Genomic DNA, 18,766 nt, shown 5'->3' on the forward strand with positions numbered 1-18,766 from the left:
TCACAATTCCTAATTCTCTTCTTTGGTTCCCCTGTGATTTAAACCAGTAACACTTTGGAAGCTTTCCAACCAGAGGTGGTTATTCAGCAGGTTCTGACCAGTTCTGGAGAACCGGTAGCGGAAATTTGAGAGTTTAGAACCAGCAAATACCACCTCTGACTGGCCCCGCCAACCCCATCTATTCTCCACTTCCCATGGAGTCTCACCTGATTGGCTGGGTCTTCTTTGGTTGCCCTGCACAGGAGAACGGAGCTGGAAAGCAGGTTAGTGGGGTGGGGAGGGAAGGGGGATTTTGCAGTATCCTTCCCCTGCCACGCCCACCAAGCCATGACTACAAGCCTCACCACGCCCACCAAGCCACGCCCACAGAACTGGCAGTAAATTTTTTTGAATCCCACCACTGATTTCTACTGCTATACTCACTATTAGGATCCCAGTTCTGAGTTCTGGTTTTGGGTTCCAGATCTGTGGTTTTAACATCAGGTGAAGAAGAACTTTTTCCGTTCATCCAAATTATTTAAATCATGACTTTTTCTGGGCTTTTCTGCTAATACTAATATCTTTTTCATCTTCATTATCTCTTGGTTCCCGTTTTGGAAAAAAAAAAATTTTTTTTTTTGTGGCGCTGAAGCCCAGTCTAAAAGATAAATGAGGTCTGGGTATGATTTATATGACGGTTTGAAGAACCTTCTTGTTATGAGAGGAAGCAATGTGTTTATTTGGGTGCATCCTGTTTGCAATTAGCTTTCTCGTGATTAAGATAAATGTAGGTAGCCTTGTATAATGCACTGAACATTACGCTGCTAAATGACTGCGCTGTTTAGTGATGGATTATTGACTGTTTGTGGTGGACATACCGTGACCTGCCTATCTTTTTCTTCAACCAAGCTGCTTTCCATCAACTGCTTAACATTTTTCTCCTTCTAATTAAATTTCCATCTAACTTCCTTCCTTCCTTCCTACTACCCCTTTTCCAAAGTTGCTTGCATATTTTTTAGTTCCTGGTGACAGACGTTTTCCATGGTTGGACTAGAAGACCAGAAGACGGTTTTGGTCACCACGATGTAAAAAAGATGTTGAGACTCTAGAAAGATTGCAGAAAAGAGCAACAAAGATTATGAGGGGACTGAAGGCTAAAACATATGAGGAACGGTTGAAGGAACTGGGCATGGCTAGTTTAATGAAAAGAAGGACTAGGGTTGACATGATAGCAGTGTTATGATATCTCAGGGGCTGCCACAAAGAAGAGGGAGCCAAGCTATTCCCCAAAGCACCTGAAGGTGGGACAAGAAGCAATGGGTGGAAACTAATCAAGGAAAAAAACCAACCTAGAAATAAGGAGAAATTTCCTGAGAGTTAGAACAATTAACCAGTGGAACAGCTCGTTTCCAGAAGTTGTGAATGCTCCAACACTGGAAGTTTTTAAAAAGATGTTGGACAACCATTTATCTGAAGTGGTGTAGGGTTTCCTGCCTAAGAGGGGGTTGGACTAGAAGACCTCTAAGGTCCCTTCCAACTCTTGTTATTCTATTCTGTTCTGTTCCTTTCCATTCCATTCCTTATTCTATTCCATTCCACTCCATTCCACTCCACTCCACTCAATTTCTTATTCTATTCTATTCTATTCTATTCTATTCTATTCTGTTCTGTTCTGTTCTGTTCTGTTCTGTTCTGTTCTGTTCTGTTCTATTCTAATTCACTACCTCCAAGGTCCCTTCCAGCCCTAGAATTCTATGATTCCATGATTCTGCTTTGAAAACTCTCTGACCCTTTCCATCCGCCTCCCCTACAGCAGCAGCAGCTTGAATTTCCCCGGAGGACCCCAGCTGGCACGAGGTGGGAATAAGCCTGTGCAGTGGTTTGCTGGTCCTTCCTCGCTGAATTTAATCGAGGGAGCAAGCAGGCAGCCAGCTGAATCTTTCCAACCAGAAGAGCCTATTAATTCAAGTCCTTCGGGTAGGTGGGTAGAGAGGCGGCCTCCCCCTTCCTGGTCGGTGAGGGAGGCCTCCCGTGACAATAGCTGACAGAGGCTGTCCAGGGCAAGGTTTAGAAACTTGCTCATTATGGCCTCTGTCATTGATTTACAATTGGCAGAGTTCGGCTTAATTTCTCATCCGTGCAAGTCATGATCGGAGGCGCCAGCAGCACAAATCGGGCATGGGGCGATGCGTTAGGCACCTCAAACAAAATGGAGAGATTTTTTTTCCCCCCTGTTGCAGTGCAGTGCCTTCTTTGGCAGGAGGAATGTAGAGAGCTTGCAAGAAGCGTCCTCCGGGAGGAGTTTCTTCATACCTGGTTTGCCTTCAGGTGTTGCAAAATGGAAAGTTTGGGTTGATGCTGCTTGTGGAATGGGCCCAGATCAGTTGACAGCAAGACATTTTTTGGGGGAGGGAAAAGGTGTAGTATTCTAATGGGCACCGAAATGTTATACTCAAAATTAGCAGAGTTGGGGGGTGGGGTGGGGTGGGGAAAGGAAGAAACAGCGAATTGCAGATTCACCAATAGCCAAAGTGCAAGAAAAGTCTTTGCCTGACACAAAGGGTGAAATTATTGTGTATATTTCTGTATCTTACATCCCTGTCTCCATCTCGGCCACCATCTTCTACCTTATCTTTCTATCACTATCTTCTCACTCTCATCTCTCTCTCTCTCTTTCTTTGTTCATCCATCCATCCTATCTCTCTATCTCTATTCAACTTCCATCTCTGTATCTATCTCTGTCTTCTATCTCCTATGTTTTCTATCTACCTTATCCTCTGGCTCTATGTATCTTCTATGTCTGTCTGTCTGTCTATCTACATCTATCTATCTATCTATCTATCTATCTATCTATCTATCTATCTATCTATCTATCTATCTATCTATCTATCTATCTATCTGTCATCATCATCATCATCTCTATCATCTCTATCTCCTCTTCTGGCTCTAAGTATCTTCTATCTCTGTCTGTCTGTCTGTGTCTGTCCATCCATCCATCATCTCTCTCTCTCTCTCTCTCTCTCTCACACACACACACACACACACACACACACACACACACACATCTATCTGTCTATCCATTTATCTATCATCCATCCATCTCTCCAACATCATATCCATATCTCAATCTCAATCTCCATCTCATTTGTCTGTCTGCCTGTCTATCTGTGTCCATCCATCATATCTCTCTCCCTCTCCCTCTCTCGCTCTCATCTATCTATCTTTATCTCCCCAACATCATCTCCATCATCTCTATCTCACTTGTCTGTCCGCCTCTGTCTGTCTGTCTGTCTGTCTGTCTGTCTGTCCCATATACAATTCCGTTGATCGATTAACAATGTAAAAAAAGAAAAGAAAAGGCACACAGAGCCTGGCCAGTTCTGCCCACCGAAATGTTTCAGAGCAGAGAAAAGAAAACGAAAAGGAACACGGTCTCCGTAATGCAGCTTTACGGCAAAAGCCATTTTGACACTGCTGAGATGATGATGGCTTGTCGTTCACGCCGAGAAGAGCTTCACTGTCATAGTGCAGTCCAAACAAAGCACGCAGGCTCGAATCTCGGTTGCCCCGTGTTCGGCTGGACTTTCTCCTAGGAAAATGCACATTCGATTTCAGCCATAAATACAAAGGAGGCCGATGGGGAATTACAGTGGTAGAGGATGCTGGAGGGTAGGCGATTTGCAGAAGAAGGTCACCTGCTTACACCCTTCTTGGTGTGAGTTTTATAGAGTTGCGGTACAACTCCAGAGAAGGCCGCCTTCTCCCTTCCCACTGTTCCAGCCTCACGCAGGCAAGGAACATGGTCAGAAGACTTAGCTCAAGGACAGAAAGGGGTGAAATGTTTGGTATGCTAACGCTTTCATTTTCCAAACCAGCTGGTTTGCCTCTGCAACCCAACAGGACAGACACAGACTTCAGAGGGTAATTAGGACTGCAGAAAAAAACAATTGCTACCAACCTGCCTTCAATCGAGGACCTGTATACTGCAGGTGTCAAAAAGAGGGCTGTGAAAATACCTACAGACCCCTCACATCCTGGACATAAAATGTTTCAACTCCTTCCCTCAAAACGACGCCATAGAGCCCTGCACACCAGAACAACTAGACACAAGGAGAGTTTTTTCCCTGAATGCCATCACTCTGCTAAACAAATAATTCCCTCAACACTGTCCAACTATTCACTAAGCCTGCACTACTATTACTGTTACTATTAATCTTCCTATCCTTCCTTTCACTCATCTCCTCCCACTTATGACTGTGTGACTGTAACCTTGTTGCTTGCATCCCAACGATTTTTATTGACTATTTCCTAGTATGATTTGATAGCTAAAAGGGCTTTTAAAGCCTCCCAAAGATCTGATTTTAATGACCTTTTGGATTTGGAGCTCCTGATATATTTTCTTCTCCGGCCAGGTCCACTTCTGCTGAGCTTCCCTGAAACAGCACCATGTTAGGTCAAAGGGCTTGGAAGGGAGGGGACCTCCTAACAGAAGGTTATGTTGAAGCAAAGAGGCAAGAGATCATAATATGAAGCGCCTGAAGAAGTTTGCTAGCCATGAAATGGATTGCAAACAGCTGATTACAAACATACATGGAGCTATGGTGGTTAGAATGCAGTATTTCAGGCTGACTTTTCCCACAGCCCGAAGTTCGATCCTGATGCATTCAAGATTGACTCAGCCTTCCATCTTCCTGAGGTCGGTAAAATGAGGACCCAGATTGTCAGGGGGGCAAAAGGCTGACTTTGTAAATTGCTGAGAGAGGGCTGTAAAAGCACTGGGAAGCAGTATATAAGCCTTAGTGCTACTGATCCATGTGGATCCTCAGAGCAGAAGCAACCAGGGAGAGTTGAGCAAGGATCTGTATTGTTCTTGTGCATTTGTGAACAATGCAGACACAAGAAAGAGGAAAGCAATTGCGGTGATTGATGCTCGGATTGTGGGGTGGGGGGGGGAGAAAGATGCAGCTATGTAGAGTTAGCAGTCCTTTATGTTTGATCGATTCCAGCCGAACCCCGTTTTCCTTTCCTTTGCAAGGTGAAAGAGCTACACAAACCCAACCTGGCTAAATCGAGTCGGCATCCCAATTCTGGTATTTATTCCACAATATGGCAAAATTCCCCACCTTCCCTTCTCCAACCCGCCCCCCCGGACAAACAGATTCCCAGGCGCCACGCTGTGGAAATGCTTGCCATCTCTGGCTAGTGCCGGAGTGGCTGCCATCTCACTGCAGAGTTGGCAGACGCGCAGGGCGCGAGGTTTGGCACTGCAGCCCGACTGGCTCTCCCAGCACAGAAGAGATGGAGCACCTTCAAAGTTAGATGCATCGGTTTAAGAAGTTGCCTCTCCAGCTTGCAAACATGAAAATGAAAATCCCCGGCTACTATTTGTGGCTGGGAAGCCATTGGACACATTGTCACGTTGAGCTTTGACCCGTCATTTTTGGATTGCTTTAGTGCCCATGGATTGGGGTATTTTTTTTGGGGGGGGGGGATATTTTATCTTGCTTATGTGGCATAGTTATTAAGTGGTCCTCTGTGGTTCTGGGTCTGTGTGGGTGAAGCAGAGAGCCTGGCTGCCTTCTCTAATTGTTAGCCTTCTCCGTTTTGGACCGAACGGCTGTTTCTAGCCAATATGATTTGAAATCCATTCTGACTTATATTTGCATGGAGGAAAAAAAAAAAGGTTTGCATTCCAGGACTGAATGCAGCAGCCGGAGCTGCTCTTAGAAATTTTTGTGTTGCTCTGAGCCTGCCTCCCTTCTCCTTCCTTGACTGGCTGTTTATTGCTTTGGCAATTGAGTAGACAGGTGCTAAACCTGCTTGGGTGGTGGTGGGGACCAGGAGGGGCAAGCGGGAAAGAGAAATGGCTTTGAATTCGTAGTGATCGCCTGTAACTGGAAATAGAAACTGTTTTTTTCTGTTATGCTGGTTTTTTTTTTTAAGAGACAGTTTTGTGCAAGGGAGACAGTTTTGCCCTTCTTGTTCTTCTGCTCAAATATCCCTCTAAGCTGTTATGCTGTTGGTTCTTTCGGGGGTTGTTTTGTTTTCTTCAGCAATGGGTTTTCTGTTTTCTTCCTTCTCCCCCCCACCCCCCTCTCTTTCTCCCTCCTTCCTCCCACCGCCGATGGTAGCAGAAGGGCCCACAGTGTTGTGGAACGGCTGGCTTTGTCCCTGTTTTCACAGATGCACTGGGAATTGTTTTTAATCTCCTTTCTGCTTTCCCATTACAGATGGCGAAGACGACCCACAACTCTCTTGGGTAACTTCATCTCCCTCCAGCAAAGACGTTGCATCACCCACTCAGATGATAGGAGATGGGTGTGACCTCGGCATCGGAGAGGAGGAAGGGGGAAGCGGCCTGCCGTATCCCTGCCAGTTTTGCGATAAGTCCTTCATTCGCCTGAGCTACCTTAAAAGGCACGAGCAGATTCACAGCGACAAGCTACCGTTCAAATGCACCTACTGCAGCCGGCTTTTCAAGCACAAGAGGAGCAGAGACCGGCACATTAAACTGCACACGGGGGACAAGAAGTACCACTGCCACGAATGCGAGGCGGCCTTCTCCCGCAGCGACCACCTCAAGATCCACTTGAAGACCCACAGCTCCAGCAAACCCTTCAAGTGCACGGTCTGCAAGCGGGGATTCTCCTCCACCAGCTCCCTGCAAAGCCACATGCAAGCGCACAAGAAGAACAAGGAGCACCTGGCCAAGAGTGAGAAAGAGGCCAAGAAGGACGACTTTATGTGCGACTACTGCGAGGAGACCTTCAGCCAGACCGAAGAGCTGGAGAAGCACGTCATGGCCCGCCATCCGCAGTTGTCTGAGAAGGCTGACTTACAGTGCATCCATTGCCCGGAGGTCTTCGCCGATGAAAATGCTCTCCTGTCCCACATCCACCAAGCTCATGCCAACAAAAAACATAAGTGTCCTATGTGCCCTGAACAGTTCTCTTCCGTGGAAGAAGTTTATTGCCACTTAGATAGCCATCGGCAGCCTGATTCCAGCAACCACAGCATCAGCCCAGACCCTGTCTTGGGCAGCGTGGCCTCCATGAGTAGTGCCACGCCAGATTCCAGCGCATCAGTGGAACGGGGCTCCACGCCCGACTCGACCTTGAAACCCTTGAGGGGACAGAAGAAAATGAGATCGTTGGAAAGGGAAGAAGGCCAGGCTTGGTCAAAGGTGGCCTACAGCTGCCCTTATTGCACCAAGCGTGACTTCAACAGCCTTGCTGTTTTGGAGATCCATCTGAAGACCATCCATACAGATAAACCTCAGCAAAACCACACATGCCAGATTTGCCTTGAATCCATGCCTACCTTATACAACCTGAACGAACATGTGCGGAAAGTGCATAAAAACCACGCCTATCCGATGATGCAGTTCAGCAACATCTCCGCTTTCCACTGTAACTATTGCCCAGAGATGTTTGCTGATATCAACAGCCTGCAGGAACACATCCGTGTCGCCCATTGTGGGCCAGGAGCCACAACGCAAGATGGTAACAACGCCTTCTTTTGCAACCAGTGTTCCATGGGCTTCCTCACCGAAGCTTCTCTGACGGAGCACATCCAGCAAACTCACTGCAACATCGGGAACTCGAAGTTGGATTCCCCTGTGGTTCAACCATCCCAGTCTTTTATGGAAGTGTACTCCTGTCCGTATTGCACAAACTCACCCATTTTTGGCTCCATCCTCAAGCTAACGAAACATATTAAAGAAAACCACAAGAACATTCCACTGGCACACAACAAAAAGTCCAAAGGTGAACAGAGCCCGGTGTCTTCGGATGTTGAAGTTTCTTCCCCCAAAAGACAACGGCTTTCCGCTTGCGTCCATTCTGTTTCCAATGGGGAATACCCATGTAATCAATGTGAGCTGAAGTTCTCCAACTTTGAAAGTTTCCAGACTCATCTGAAGTTGCACTTAGAGTTACTGTTAAGGAAGCAGTCGTGTCCTCAGTGCAAAGAAGACTTCGACTCCCAGGAGTCTCTTCTGCAGCATCTCACCATCCATTATATGACGACCTCAACGCATTATGTCTGCGAGAGCTGTGACAAGCAATTTTCATCGGTGGATGATCTTCAGAAGCACCTCCTGGACATGCATACGTTTGTCTTGTACCATTGCACCCTGTGCCAAGAGGTTTTCGACTCCAAAGTATCCATCCAAGTGCACCTGGCAGTCAAGCACAGCAACGAGAAAAAAATGTACCGCTGCACGGCATGTAACTGGGATTTCCGGAAGGAGGCGGACCTCCAGATCCACGTGAAGCACAGCCATTTGGGGAACCCTGCCAAGTCACACAAGTGCATCTTTTGCGGGGAGACCTTCAGCACAGAGGTGGAGCTGCAGTGCCACATCACGACCCACAGCAAAAAATACAACTGCAAATTCTGCAGCAAGGCATTCCACGCCATTATTCTGCTCGAGAAACATTTGCGGGAGAAGCATTGTGTCTTCGACGCCGGTGCTGAGAATGGCACGGCCAATGGCATGACGCCAGCCAGCAAGAAGGCTGAGTCGACAGATATCCCAAACATGCTGATCAAAAACCCAGATACATCCAATAGCCACGAAGCTAGTGAGGATGACATCGATGCCTCTGAACCTATGTACGGTTGCGATATTTGTGGAGCTGCGTACACAATGGAAGTCCTGCTGCAGAACCATCGTTTGCGGGATCATAATATCCGACCTGGGGAGGATGATTGTTCCAGGAAGAAAGCAGAGTTCATCAAAGGGAGTCACAAGTGTAATATCTGCTCAAGGACCTTTTTCTCAGAGAATGGCCTCCGGGAACACATGCAGACCCATCGGGGTCCAGCAAAGCATTATATGTGCCCTATTTGCGGGGAGCGCTTCCCATCGCTCCTGACCTTAACGGAGCATAAAGTAACTCACAGCAAGAGCTTGGACACGGGCACTTGTCGGATCTGCAAAATGCCACTGCAGAGCGAAGACGATTTCATTGAGCACTGCCAGATGCATCCTGATCTTAGGAATTCCCTCACCGGATTTCGTTGTGTTGTCTGCATGCAGACAGTCACCTCCACTCTGGAACTAAAAATCCATGGAACGTTCCATATGCAAAAATTGGTAGGGAACTCGGCTGCGTCGTCGCCCAACGGCCAGGCTTTGCAGAAACTCTACAAGTGTGCTCTGTGCTTGAAAGACTTCAGAAACAAGCAAGACTTGGTGAAACTGGATGTTAATGGTCTACCATATGGACTGTGTGCTGCTTGCATGGCTCGAAGCACCAATGGACAGTCCTTCGGCCTGACCGTACCGGACATTAGCGAAAGACCTTGCGGTAGTCTGAGATGTCCAGAGTGTAGTGTCAAATTTGAAAGTGCCGAAGAGCTAGAGAGCCACCTCCAGTTGGATCACCGAGATCTGACGCCTGAAACCAGTGGCCAAAAGAAAGTTACACAGACATCTCCCATTCCCAGAGTAAGTACTGGCATAATTTTTCATAATTTATCACTACAGACGATCAGTGCAAATCTGTATTCTGTTCAAAACTTTACAAGTTTGGAATGTATGCAGGTGGTTGTTGATTAATGACCACTTATTCAGGGACTGTTCAGGTGCAGAATTCTGCTGAATGAGTGGTATTTACAATTGGTCCTTGAAGTTCCAGCAGTCACAACAATGATCATAGTTTTGGGTGCTTGGCAATTGGCCCAGAATTTTGACCAACACAACATCTGGCAGTCACCCGATTCTCATTTGCAACTTTCCCTACTGGCTTCTCACAAGAAAAGTCAATGGGGAAGCCTGCAGGAAATCAGAAGTCATGATCATTGTGGTTCTTGCCTAATGATCTACAATGATTTGCTTAACGATAGTAGCTGGGGGGCTGCTGGAACTGCTATCACTAAGTGATGTGGTCACGTGACATTGCTCTTTGCAACCACATTGTATATCGATGGAAACTCCAGTCCCGGTCATTAAGCAAGGATTACCTGTGCTGGGTATCTCATCAGGTGAGAAAAAAACTTGCATTCTATTCCATACTGAAAATGTCTTTGTGTACCAAAGCCTAAGGTTAGTGTATAAAATTCTGTTTATAAGGGAGTTCCATAATGAAACTGGATAAAATTTTGGATTGGAGTACATCTTTCGTGACAGTCATTATTCTTAAAAAAAACTTGACTATGAATGCCTAATTGCAAAAATGAAGCAGCAGAAATTTCAGTTTTTTTTCTTTTAAAAAGGATAAACTTTACTCTTTTTAAGTCATGGCAGTGGAGATGTTCTTTGGATATGTCATGTGACTTTATTTGCAGACTGGATCATTTGCTGGAAATAAAGATGGTTTCGTGGTTAAGTGATAATGAAGTGCCATACCCTAAATATATTTGTGTAAAGCCTTATCCCTCCAACGCTAATTCCAGGCAGAGTTGGAAAAAGGTCTAAAAATTGCTGTCATCTGCCTGAAAATTATTGGATGGGGAAGCAATGCATCTCAGTCAATCATTAATTTCTTACTGATATTTTTTTTCAGTTCGAAATAACTTTTGCAGGAAAGATAATCGGATAATTTTTGCATCCCACTTCTTTGGGTCCTCTTAAAATTTCCAATTTTGAAGAAGGAAAAAGGATATAGTGGGACCCACCACACAATATGTTGTCCCACGTTCTTTAATCTTTCTGCTTTGCTCAGCCTCTAATGTGGAGATTGGAAATAGGAATTCAGAAGTGCTCAGTCAGCCCTATTTTACATCAACATTCAGAACTTTGCAGAGTCGCTGGGAGTCAAACAAATGTGATCATCCTCTGCAGAAGACATTTTCTTAGACCTGTTTCATTTAGGTTCAGTTTCAGACGCTTGGCAACTGAGTCATATTTATGACAGTTGCACTGTTCCAGGGTCATACAAATAACAACAACAATATGGATAGTCCCATTGATATCAACCACCTTGGAGAAATATGAGCAATGGCGGTGCAGTGGTTAGAGTGCAGTACTGCAGGCTACTTTTGCTGACTGTTGGCTGTAGAGTAGCAGTTCAAATCTCACCAGGCTCAAGGTTGAATCAGTCTTCTGAGGTGGGTAAAATGAGGACCCAGATTGCTGGGGGCAATAGCCTGACTCTGTAAACCACTTAGAGAGGGCTATAAAGCACTGTGAAGTGGTATATAAATCTAAGTGCTATTGCTAAGTGGGAAGTGAGGGAGGGAGGAAGGAAGAGGAAGGACAAATGAAGGAAGCATGGAAGAAAGGAACATAGGGGAGGGAGGGGGAAGGAAGGAGAGATGGGGTGTGTGTGTGAGAGAGAGAGAGTAAAGAGAGAGGATGGGAAGATGAAAAGAAGGAAGGATGGGTGGAAGGAAAGAAGGAAGGATGGGTGGAAGGAAGGAAGGAAGGAACATAGAGGAGGGAGGGGGGAAGGAAGGAAGGAAGGAAGGGCCTTGGGTGGAGTAGTGGTTAGAATGCAATATTGCAGGCTGACTTAATGCTCACTGCCAGGAGTTCAATTCTGACCAGTTCAAGGTTGACTTAGCTTTCCATCCTTCCGAGGTTGGTAAAATGAGGATCCAGATTGTTGGGGGCAATATACTGACTCTGTAAACCGCTTAGAGAGGGATGTAAAGCACTGTGAAGCGGTATATAAGTCTAAGTGCTATCGCTGTTCAGCTCTACACAAAGCATTGACTTAAGTAGCAACCAGACTGGCCCTTGATCAGACTAAGATCTGCTTCCTGAATATGAACTTTTCCAGATAAATTTGTCACTCGCTTCAGTAATGAATTGGCTTGACTGTTTTCATCCTGTGGTGAACATCTGCCAAGGTTCCCAAGGCATTTGCAACCTTCCTTCCAATGTCCATTTGTGGCTCAGCTCATCCCTCATTCATGAGCACCCAAAACCCAGCTGAATAGGCTATCGAGGCACAAAACGTTTTCTGGGTGGCAAATAAAGTGGGGAGGGGGCTGCCCAGATATCCGTGCCATCCCACCATTGGAATTATGTTGGATGGAGATCAAAAAGTGGCTCTGTCAATCATCCGTCAAGCATTTGAGGGGCTGCCACAAAGAAGAGGCAGTCAAGCTATTCTCCAAAGTAACTGAAGGCAGGACAAGAAGCAACGGATGGAAACTAATCAAGGAGAGAAGCAACCTAGAACTAAGGAGACATTTTCTGATGGAACAATTCATTTGTGAAACAATAACTTGCCTCCAGAAGTTGTGGGTGCTTCAACGCTGTAGATTTTAAAGAAGAGATTGGACAACCGTTCATCTGATAAGGGTTTCTTGCTGGAGCATGGGGTTGGACTAGAAGACCTCCAAGGTACCTTCCAACAGTGTTACTCTGGCCCAACACCCGTCTTTCTTCTCATTTGAGTCTGAAACGGCCTGACAAAGCAACTTTCTGTGAACAGTCACCCTGGAAGCCTTTGCCAGTGAGGGCAATATGTTGGGTTCAAAGGATTTTTGGGGGAAGGGAGGGGGGACTTTGAAATAACCCCAAGCTATAACTCCTTTTGGCTTTGTTTCACTCTGTGCTTTGGCGCAGTGCTCCCTGGAGGTCAAGTGAATCAATGACTAGACCGGTCTCCAGCTGTGACATACGTCGAATTCTGCAGAGAATAAAATACAGAATGGAAACACCTCTCCCTTCAGCGTGAAGCCTCCTGGGCTTTCGTCAACCCGAACCACTTATTATCCTGGTCCTCCAATCCTTCTACTTTTTCTTTCTTTCTCGATTTTGCACTTTGCCCTCTGCCACTTAAAGAACAGGGCCTTGGCTTTTATGTCAGGCTAATTCTAGTTTTGTGTGGCTGCAGACAGACAGTGGCACTTCAAACTCTCCCTGCACAGTTGTGTGTGTGTGTGTGTGTGTTTTTAAAAAAACCTACTATTCTTCTGGCTACCTCACAGTCGCCATGAGTGGAAATGGATGCTGTCCCCTTCACACCTACCTTTAACTATCTCTCTTCAAGAAGCGCTTCCACATTTCATCTTTTCTCTGGAGAGATTTTTAAGTTCTTCAACAAAGTAAATGTGTTGAATGGTATCCCAAGAGAGCAGGGTTTTTTTTTCCCCCTGTAGAAGATAATGAAAAAAAAAAAAATCAGAATTCAGGTTTATGCCAAATTACAATTTACCCAAGGTATTGGCGTATATGCTCATATTTTAGTTCCGTCGTTCTGCTTTATTGTTAACAAAAACAGGTCCTCTTAATAGATTGATGGATGCAAACAAAGCCTATGCCCTTTTGTCTAACCCAGAGGCCTCCATACTTGGCAACTTTTAAGACTTGTGGAGTTCGACTTCCAGAATTCCTGAGTCATCCAAGCCGGCTGGGGAATTCTGGGAGTTGAGGTCCACAAGTCTCTGTCTATATCTATATATCTAAAAACGAAATACCACTCATGCCACTCACAAAATCTCCAGAACCGTAAAACCTACAAACTTGAAATTTGGCATGTATGTTCCTCTTGGCTTCTAGGTGCTCACTAAGAAAGGATTTTTAGAAATGACCATCAGAGCATTAGTATTTCCTATATTATTATTATTATTATTAACACGTTCTGATGCTAAGGAGTTCTACTCTCTCTCCCCACCTGAAAACAAATCAAATGCAAAACACAAGCAGAGGAGAAGAGTTTCAGTTTCAGTTTTGCTTTCACAGCAGCAACCAGCTTTAGTACAGAACAATTGAGCTAAGCCACACCCAGGCTCCTTGCTGTCTCCTTGCTCACACAGCAAATACTGTTTCAGTTTCCATGTTTCAGTTTCCAAACAGCCCTCAACTTTCTCACACACTGACAGGACACTAGCCAGATGAATACCGATAGATGCTGGTAGGCAGAGGCACATTTCCCCCCCCCACTATTTTCCTCCCCCAAAACTAAGCCCGATCACATAGTTTAGTAGCGAAGCACGGGTACAGTATATATTTTTGAATAAGACTGCTTGAAAGTCAACTCAAATATTTTAGCAGATTTCAGAATTATAGGTAGGGGTCCCTGAGTGCTCATAGCATTTTTCAGAGAACAGTAAATTTCAGTAGCTTGTTAAAGAGCTGCATCAAAGATAGCTAGGGAAACTAAATTGAACAACACACTGTTCTCTGTTTTCTAATCTCTTGTTGATTTGTAGTACAACAGGTAAAATGTAGTTTTTACGCAGCCAGCCTTGTATGTGAAATACCAACTGAGCTGTCCAAGTGACGTTACTACTCTATAATTCTTGACCAGTTCTTCTTCTTCTTTGTTTCCTGGATCATGATTGATTTTTCCCTCCCTCTTACACAGAGCCTAACAGTGGAGGATTAGGGGAAAAATAAGATATAGTCAGAGAAAAGCTATGTTGAGATTACATGAAAAACTGTAGGAGTACATGTTTCGATTAAATACAAGCCTGTCTTGGTATCTCGACTCAGAAGGGAAAGAAAAGTAGACATGAAATAGAGGAAGTTCACTGGATTTTAGTACTACAGTACTAACCAGGGCATCTGGGAAACTTAGCAACTGAGACTTAGAACATTTTCAAAATAACTTAAGAGTAAACACTGAGGGGGAAAGTATTATGATAAAGAAGCATTGGAGAAACAATTATAGATAAGATAATTTTGTTTGATTTGGTAATTCTCTTTTAATGATGTGATAGCACAACCTGAAAAGGAGTACGTCTTTCTTTCTTTCCTTCCTTCCTTCCTTCCTTCCTTCCTTCCTTCCTTCCTTCCTTCCTTCCTTCCTTCCTTCTTCTTCCCTCCTTCCTTCTCCCTCTCTTTTTCTCTCTCTCTCCTCCTCTTTCCTCTTTCTCTTTCTTTCTTTCTTTCTCTTTCTTTCTTTCTTTCTTTCTTTCTTTCTTTCTTCCTGTATGAATTCCTACACTGGACATCAAGCTATTTTTCCTGACATTGCTTCCAAGCAGTGAGATTTTTTGCTTCTTGGTTTGGTAATGTGAAGTGACTTGTTCTGCAAGGAATAAAAATAGAAGGAAATTTTAGCTCCCAAGCTTCTAATGGACTTCACCTTCTGACGTGATTGCTTTAAACTTTAATATTGATGCTAATCATTCCTAGACATTTTGTCCTTGTGTCATAGCTAAGAAGGTACAACCTTGCCATTTTTAAATACAAACCTCTTGTCAGATTGAATAAAACAAGCAAGTGTCATTGCCTCTTCCTTGCTCTCCAGCTAAGCTTCTATAGCCTAGCACAGGAAATGCATCATAAATCAGAAAAAGGGGAAAAGAATAAAGAGAGGAAAAAAACCCAAGTCATGTTTCAATATAGATTGCTGGGATTTTCTATAATTCATATTTTTACTTCCAAAGGGAATAGGTACAAGCTATTTTGTCAATATTGTCTGATTTCTTGAACATATTTTTCTGCAATCACATTCTCTTATTTAAAGACCAAACATGTTTCACTGTTTATTGAGGGTGTGTGTGTTGGACTAGAAGACCTCCAAGGTCCCTTCCAACTCTCTTATTCTGTTATTCCTGCACTCAATAACTAGTGGTGATAATATCTACTTACCATATAGATGTGTTTTTTTCCATAATTGATCTATCTCTAACTTGGTCCTTCTGATTTTTGAATGGTGCAACCTCTGAATCCATCCAACGTAACTGACTTCTTCATTCTTAAAGTCCTGATAGTTTGGTGTATACAGTACTTCTTTTTGTAAAAGTAGTACTGCTGGAGGAATTTGAAAAGTTTATGGAGATGTTCAAACATGGACAGTATTTATGTATAGAACTTGTTATCTACTTTTTATAGTAACTGAAATTCCAAAGAGGAGGATACAGATTAAAATAAGACCATGATATAAATGATTTCAGAAAGCCATAAAATAGTTCTGTGTTAATATTACAACACCAAGAATTCTAGCCTAGCAATAAAGATGATTTGCCTTATACATTTTTCTTCTTTCTTTCTGAAACAGAAGAAGACTTACCAGTGTATCAAGTGCCAGATGACCTTTGAAAATGAAAGAGAAATACAGATCCACGTTGCAAATCATATGATTGGTAAGAAGTCCTCAGCCTCGCTTCCTTGGGCTTAATTGTCATTGTTAACTTTCATACTTAGTCTGTAGCATTTTATTTTGTGAGTTTTTGACAATGATTTGACACTGTCTGCTTAGGTCTGATTTAGATGGACTGTTTGATATGGTTAGGGTTTCTCTATAAGTTACTCTCTTCCAGCTCAACTCTCTGGTTCATGAAGACCTTTAAGTCTCATGTTCAAGGGTTCAAGATTGTGTAGTTTCTTTTGATTTTCTTAAAAATCTTTCGTTTCTTCTGGTTTGGGATCCTATCTTGTAATCGTAGCTTGTAGCAATCTTAGTTAAGACACCCTGTTTTGGTTGCTGCTTCAATATATGTATCTACAGCAGGAAGACCATATACTTGTGCTTGTTTTCTCCCTGCTAAGTTTCTATTGCCTTCATGAAGGAGTGGTTTCTGGAGATAGAACGGTGGACTGGAGATTCAAAGAAAACAGTAAACCACCATTAACAAAAAAAAAAAATGGTTTGAAACATAGTTAAGAGTCAGATTCCTCCTATGAAAACGATACTTTGAAAATCTTCTGCCATAGATTTTCTGTTTTAACTGGGAGTGCAGTGGGAGGAGTGAGGAGTAATCCTGATCTTTCCTGATTTTCATTTACTTACTTACTTTGATTACCCTTGTTGCTTTTCCTCTGCATTACTTCCCTTTTCTTTGAGATTTTTTTTAACGTCCAGAATTTTATATCATAGTTAAGGTGGTGCTTAATCAGTGCAGAAGAGTCTGGTTGGGACTCTTCCAGCAACTGGAAATTCTTCTATTAGTGCAGGGTGATGAGCATGTGGCGATGGACAGATGTAGACGGAGTTTAGAAGAGTCTTACCTCTGTGGGGTTGTGTATGGATCAAGTTACTCCGCATTGGTTCATTTCAAAATACTGTCATAACTTCCTTGGTGCTGCATATGTTCCCCACTGTTTTCCTTTCTGCTCTCTTGATTCAGACCTCTTGAATTATTGGGATTGCATCTCCCAATTTCCAGCATGGAATTCTTTTTTTTTTTAATGCTCTCCTGGGATTCTTGGAGTTAGGGGCACAGTTGCTTTGGGTGACATGGACAAACAATTTATCTATCTTTCTATCTATCTGTCCATCCACCCACCCACCCACCCATCCATCCATCTATCGTCTATCATCTCTCATCTATCTATCTATCTATCATCTATCTATCATCTATATCTATAGATTCATCTATCATCTATATCTATCTATCTATCTATCTATCTATCTATCTATCTATCTATCATCTATCTATCTATCTATCTATCTATCTATCTATCTATCATCCATCCATCCATCATCTATCTATCTATTAATTATATCTATCTATCTATCTATATATCTATCTATCTATATATTATATGTATATGTATATATATATGTCTGTCTATCTATCTATCCATCTATCATCTATTTATCATATTATATATAATCGATCATCTATCTATCATCTATCTATCATCTATCTATCATCTATGTCTATCATCTATCTATCTATCAACTATCTATCCCTCCTCTTCCTCCTCCTCCTCTTCTATTTCCATCTATTTCTGTCTGTCTGTTCCTATCTCTTTCTCTCTCCCTCATTAATATCTATATTTACAGTATATCAATTTCTATAGGAGGAATTTATCTTGAGTCCCGTGAATAGCTCCAGCCGTTTTTCCTGGTCTTCCAGGCATTTGAGTCTTCATTCCCTAAAACCTTAAATCTCTACCCCTTTTCCTTTACCAGCTGCTAGCAAAAGTCGTTCGTCAACCTAATGAGGAATTGGGACAGTGATAAATATACAGGAATGTCTCCTTCCTTTGCAAAGCTCCTTAGTCGTGGTTAACATTCATCAAAATTAACATGCCGGGAAGATTTGGCTGAGGTATGTCCCTTTGAAGGATGATCCTTCTGTGAGTTTTGGGGCTATCAGTATTTGCTGTGTCCTTCTCCTATCCCACAACTGTGGTGGCATAAGGGGTCCCACCCAGCTTCTTCAGCAGGCCTGCCTCCCTAAGAGGAGATAGAAAGGGAACATGTTGCTTTGTTTTTCTTCTAAGATCTCTGGGGTTGTTTTTTTTTACATAAAACAAACGAAAGACCCTCCTTCCCCCAACCTCATAACTGTAACCAAGTCTATAAAACAGGGGTCTTCAAACTTGGCAACTTTAAGACTTGGGGACTTCAACTCCCAGAATTCCTCCTCCAGTCATGTTAGCTCAGGAATTCTGGGAGTTGAAGTCCACAAGTCTTAAAGTTGCCAAGTTTGAAGATCCTTGCTCTAAAATGAAGCTGATAGGAAATGGTTTCCAAACTGGGATTTCAGGGTTGAGGATAATAATAATAATAATAATAATAATAATAATAATAATAATAATAATAATAATAATAATAATAATAATAATAATAATAATAGTACAGCATTATGATCTAGGTATGATGGAAATAATTCCTTTGACATACTTTCATTTTTCAAGGATTAGAATTCCTTCCACTTTGCCTGTGGTTTCCTCCCTCCCTTTTAAAGCTTTGAGTAGAACACTCTAAGATTCTATATAAAAGACTTTGTTCTTCCTTCCTTCCTATGCTGGCTTGCTAATGTCTCCCACTTCTCTGTTCTTATACTGCCTTTCGCTGTCTCTGGTTTGATCTGTGGTTCTACTGTGTTAGATGTGATGGACGTCTGAATCCACAGGGGGTGTAGAAGTCAGTCGGTCTGGCACCTAAGACTGTAGGAGATGTTTTATGATGCAGATACCTCCCAC

At 43.3% G+C, this 18,766-nt stretch overlaps 1 protein-coding gene across 2 annotated transcripts in view; it reads left to right on the forward strand.

Annotated features, from left to right (window-relative positions):
• The window catches only part of ZNF423 (zinc finger protein 423), a 250,919-nt gene that overhangs the window by 118,922 nt on the left and 113,231 nt on the right, over positions 1 to 18,766 (forward strand). For both annotated transcript variants that reach the window (XM_026675896.2, XM_087971476.1), the window contains exons 4-5: positions 6,210 to 9,433; positions 15,888 to 15,972. In XM_026675896.2, coding sequence (XP_026531681.1) covers positions 6,210 to 9,433; positions 15,888 to 15,972 — 3,309 coding nt within the window. The remainder of the gene's footprint in view (positions 1 to 6,209; positions 9,434 to 15,887; positions 15,973 to 18,766) is intronic.

The sequence above is a fragment of the Notechis scutatus genome, chromosome 9 (genome assembly GCF_049901735.1).
Source record: "Notechis scutatus isolate UNSWTSFEM ecotype Mainland chromosome 9, rNotScu1.2, whole genome shotgun sequence".
Taxonomy (NCBI): Eukaryota; Metazoa; Chordata; class Lepidosauria; order Squamata; family Elapidae; genus Notechis; species Notechis scutatus.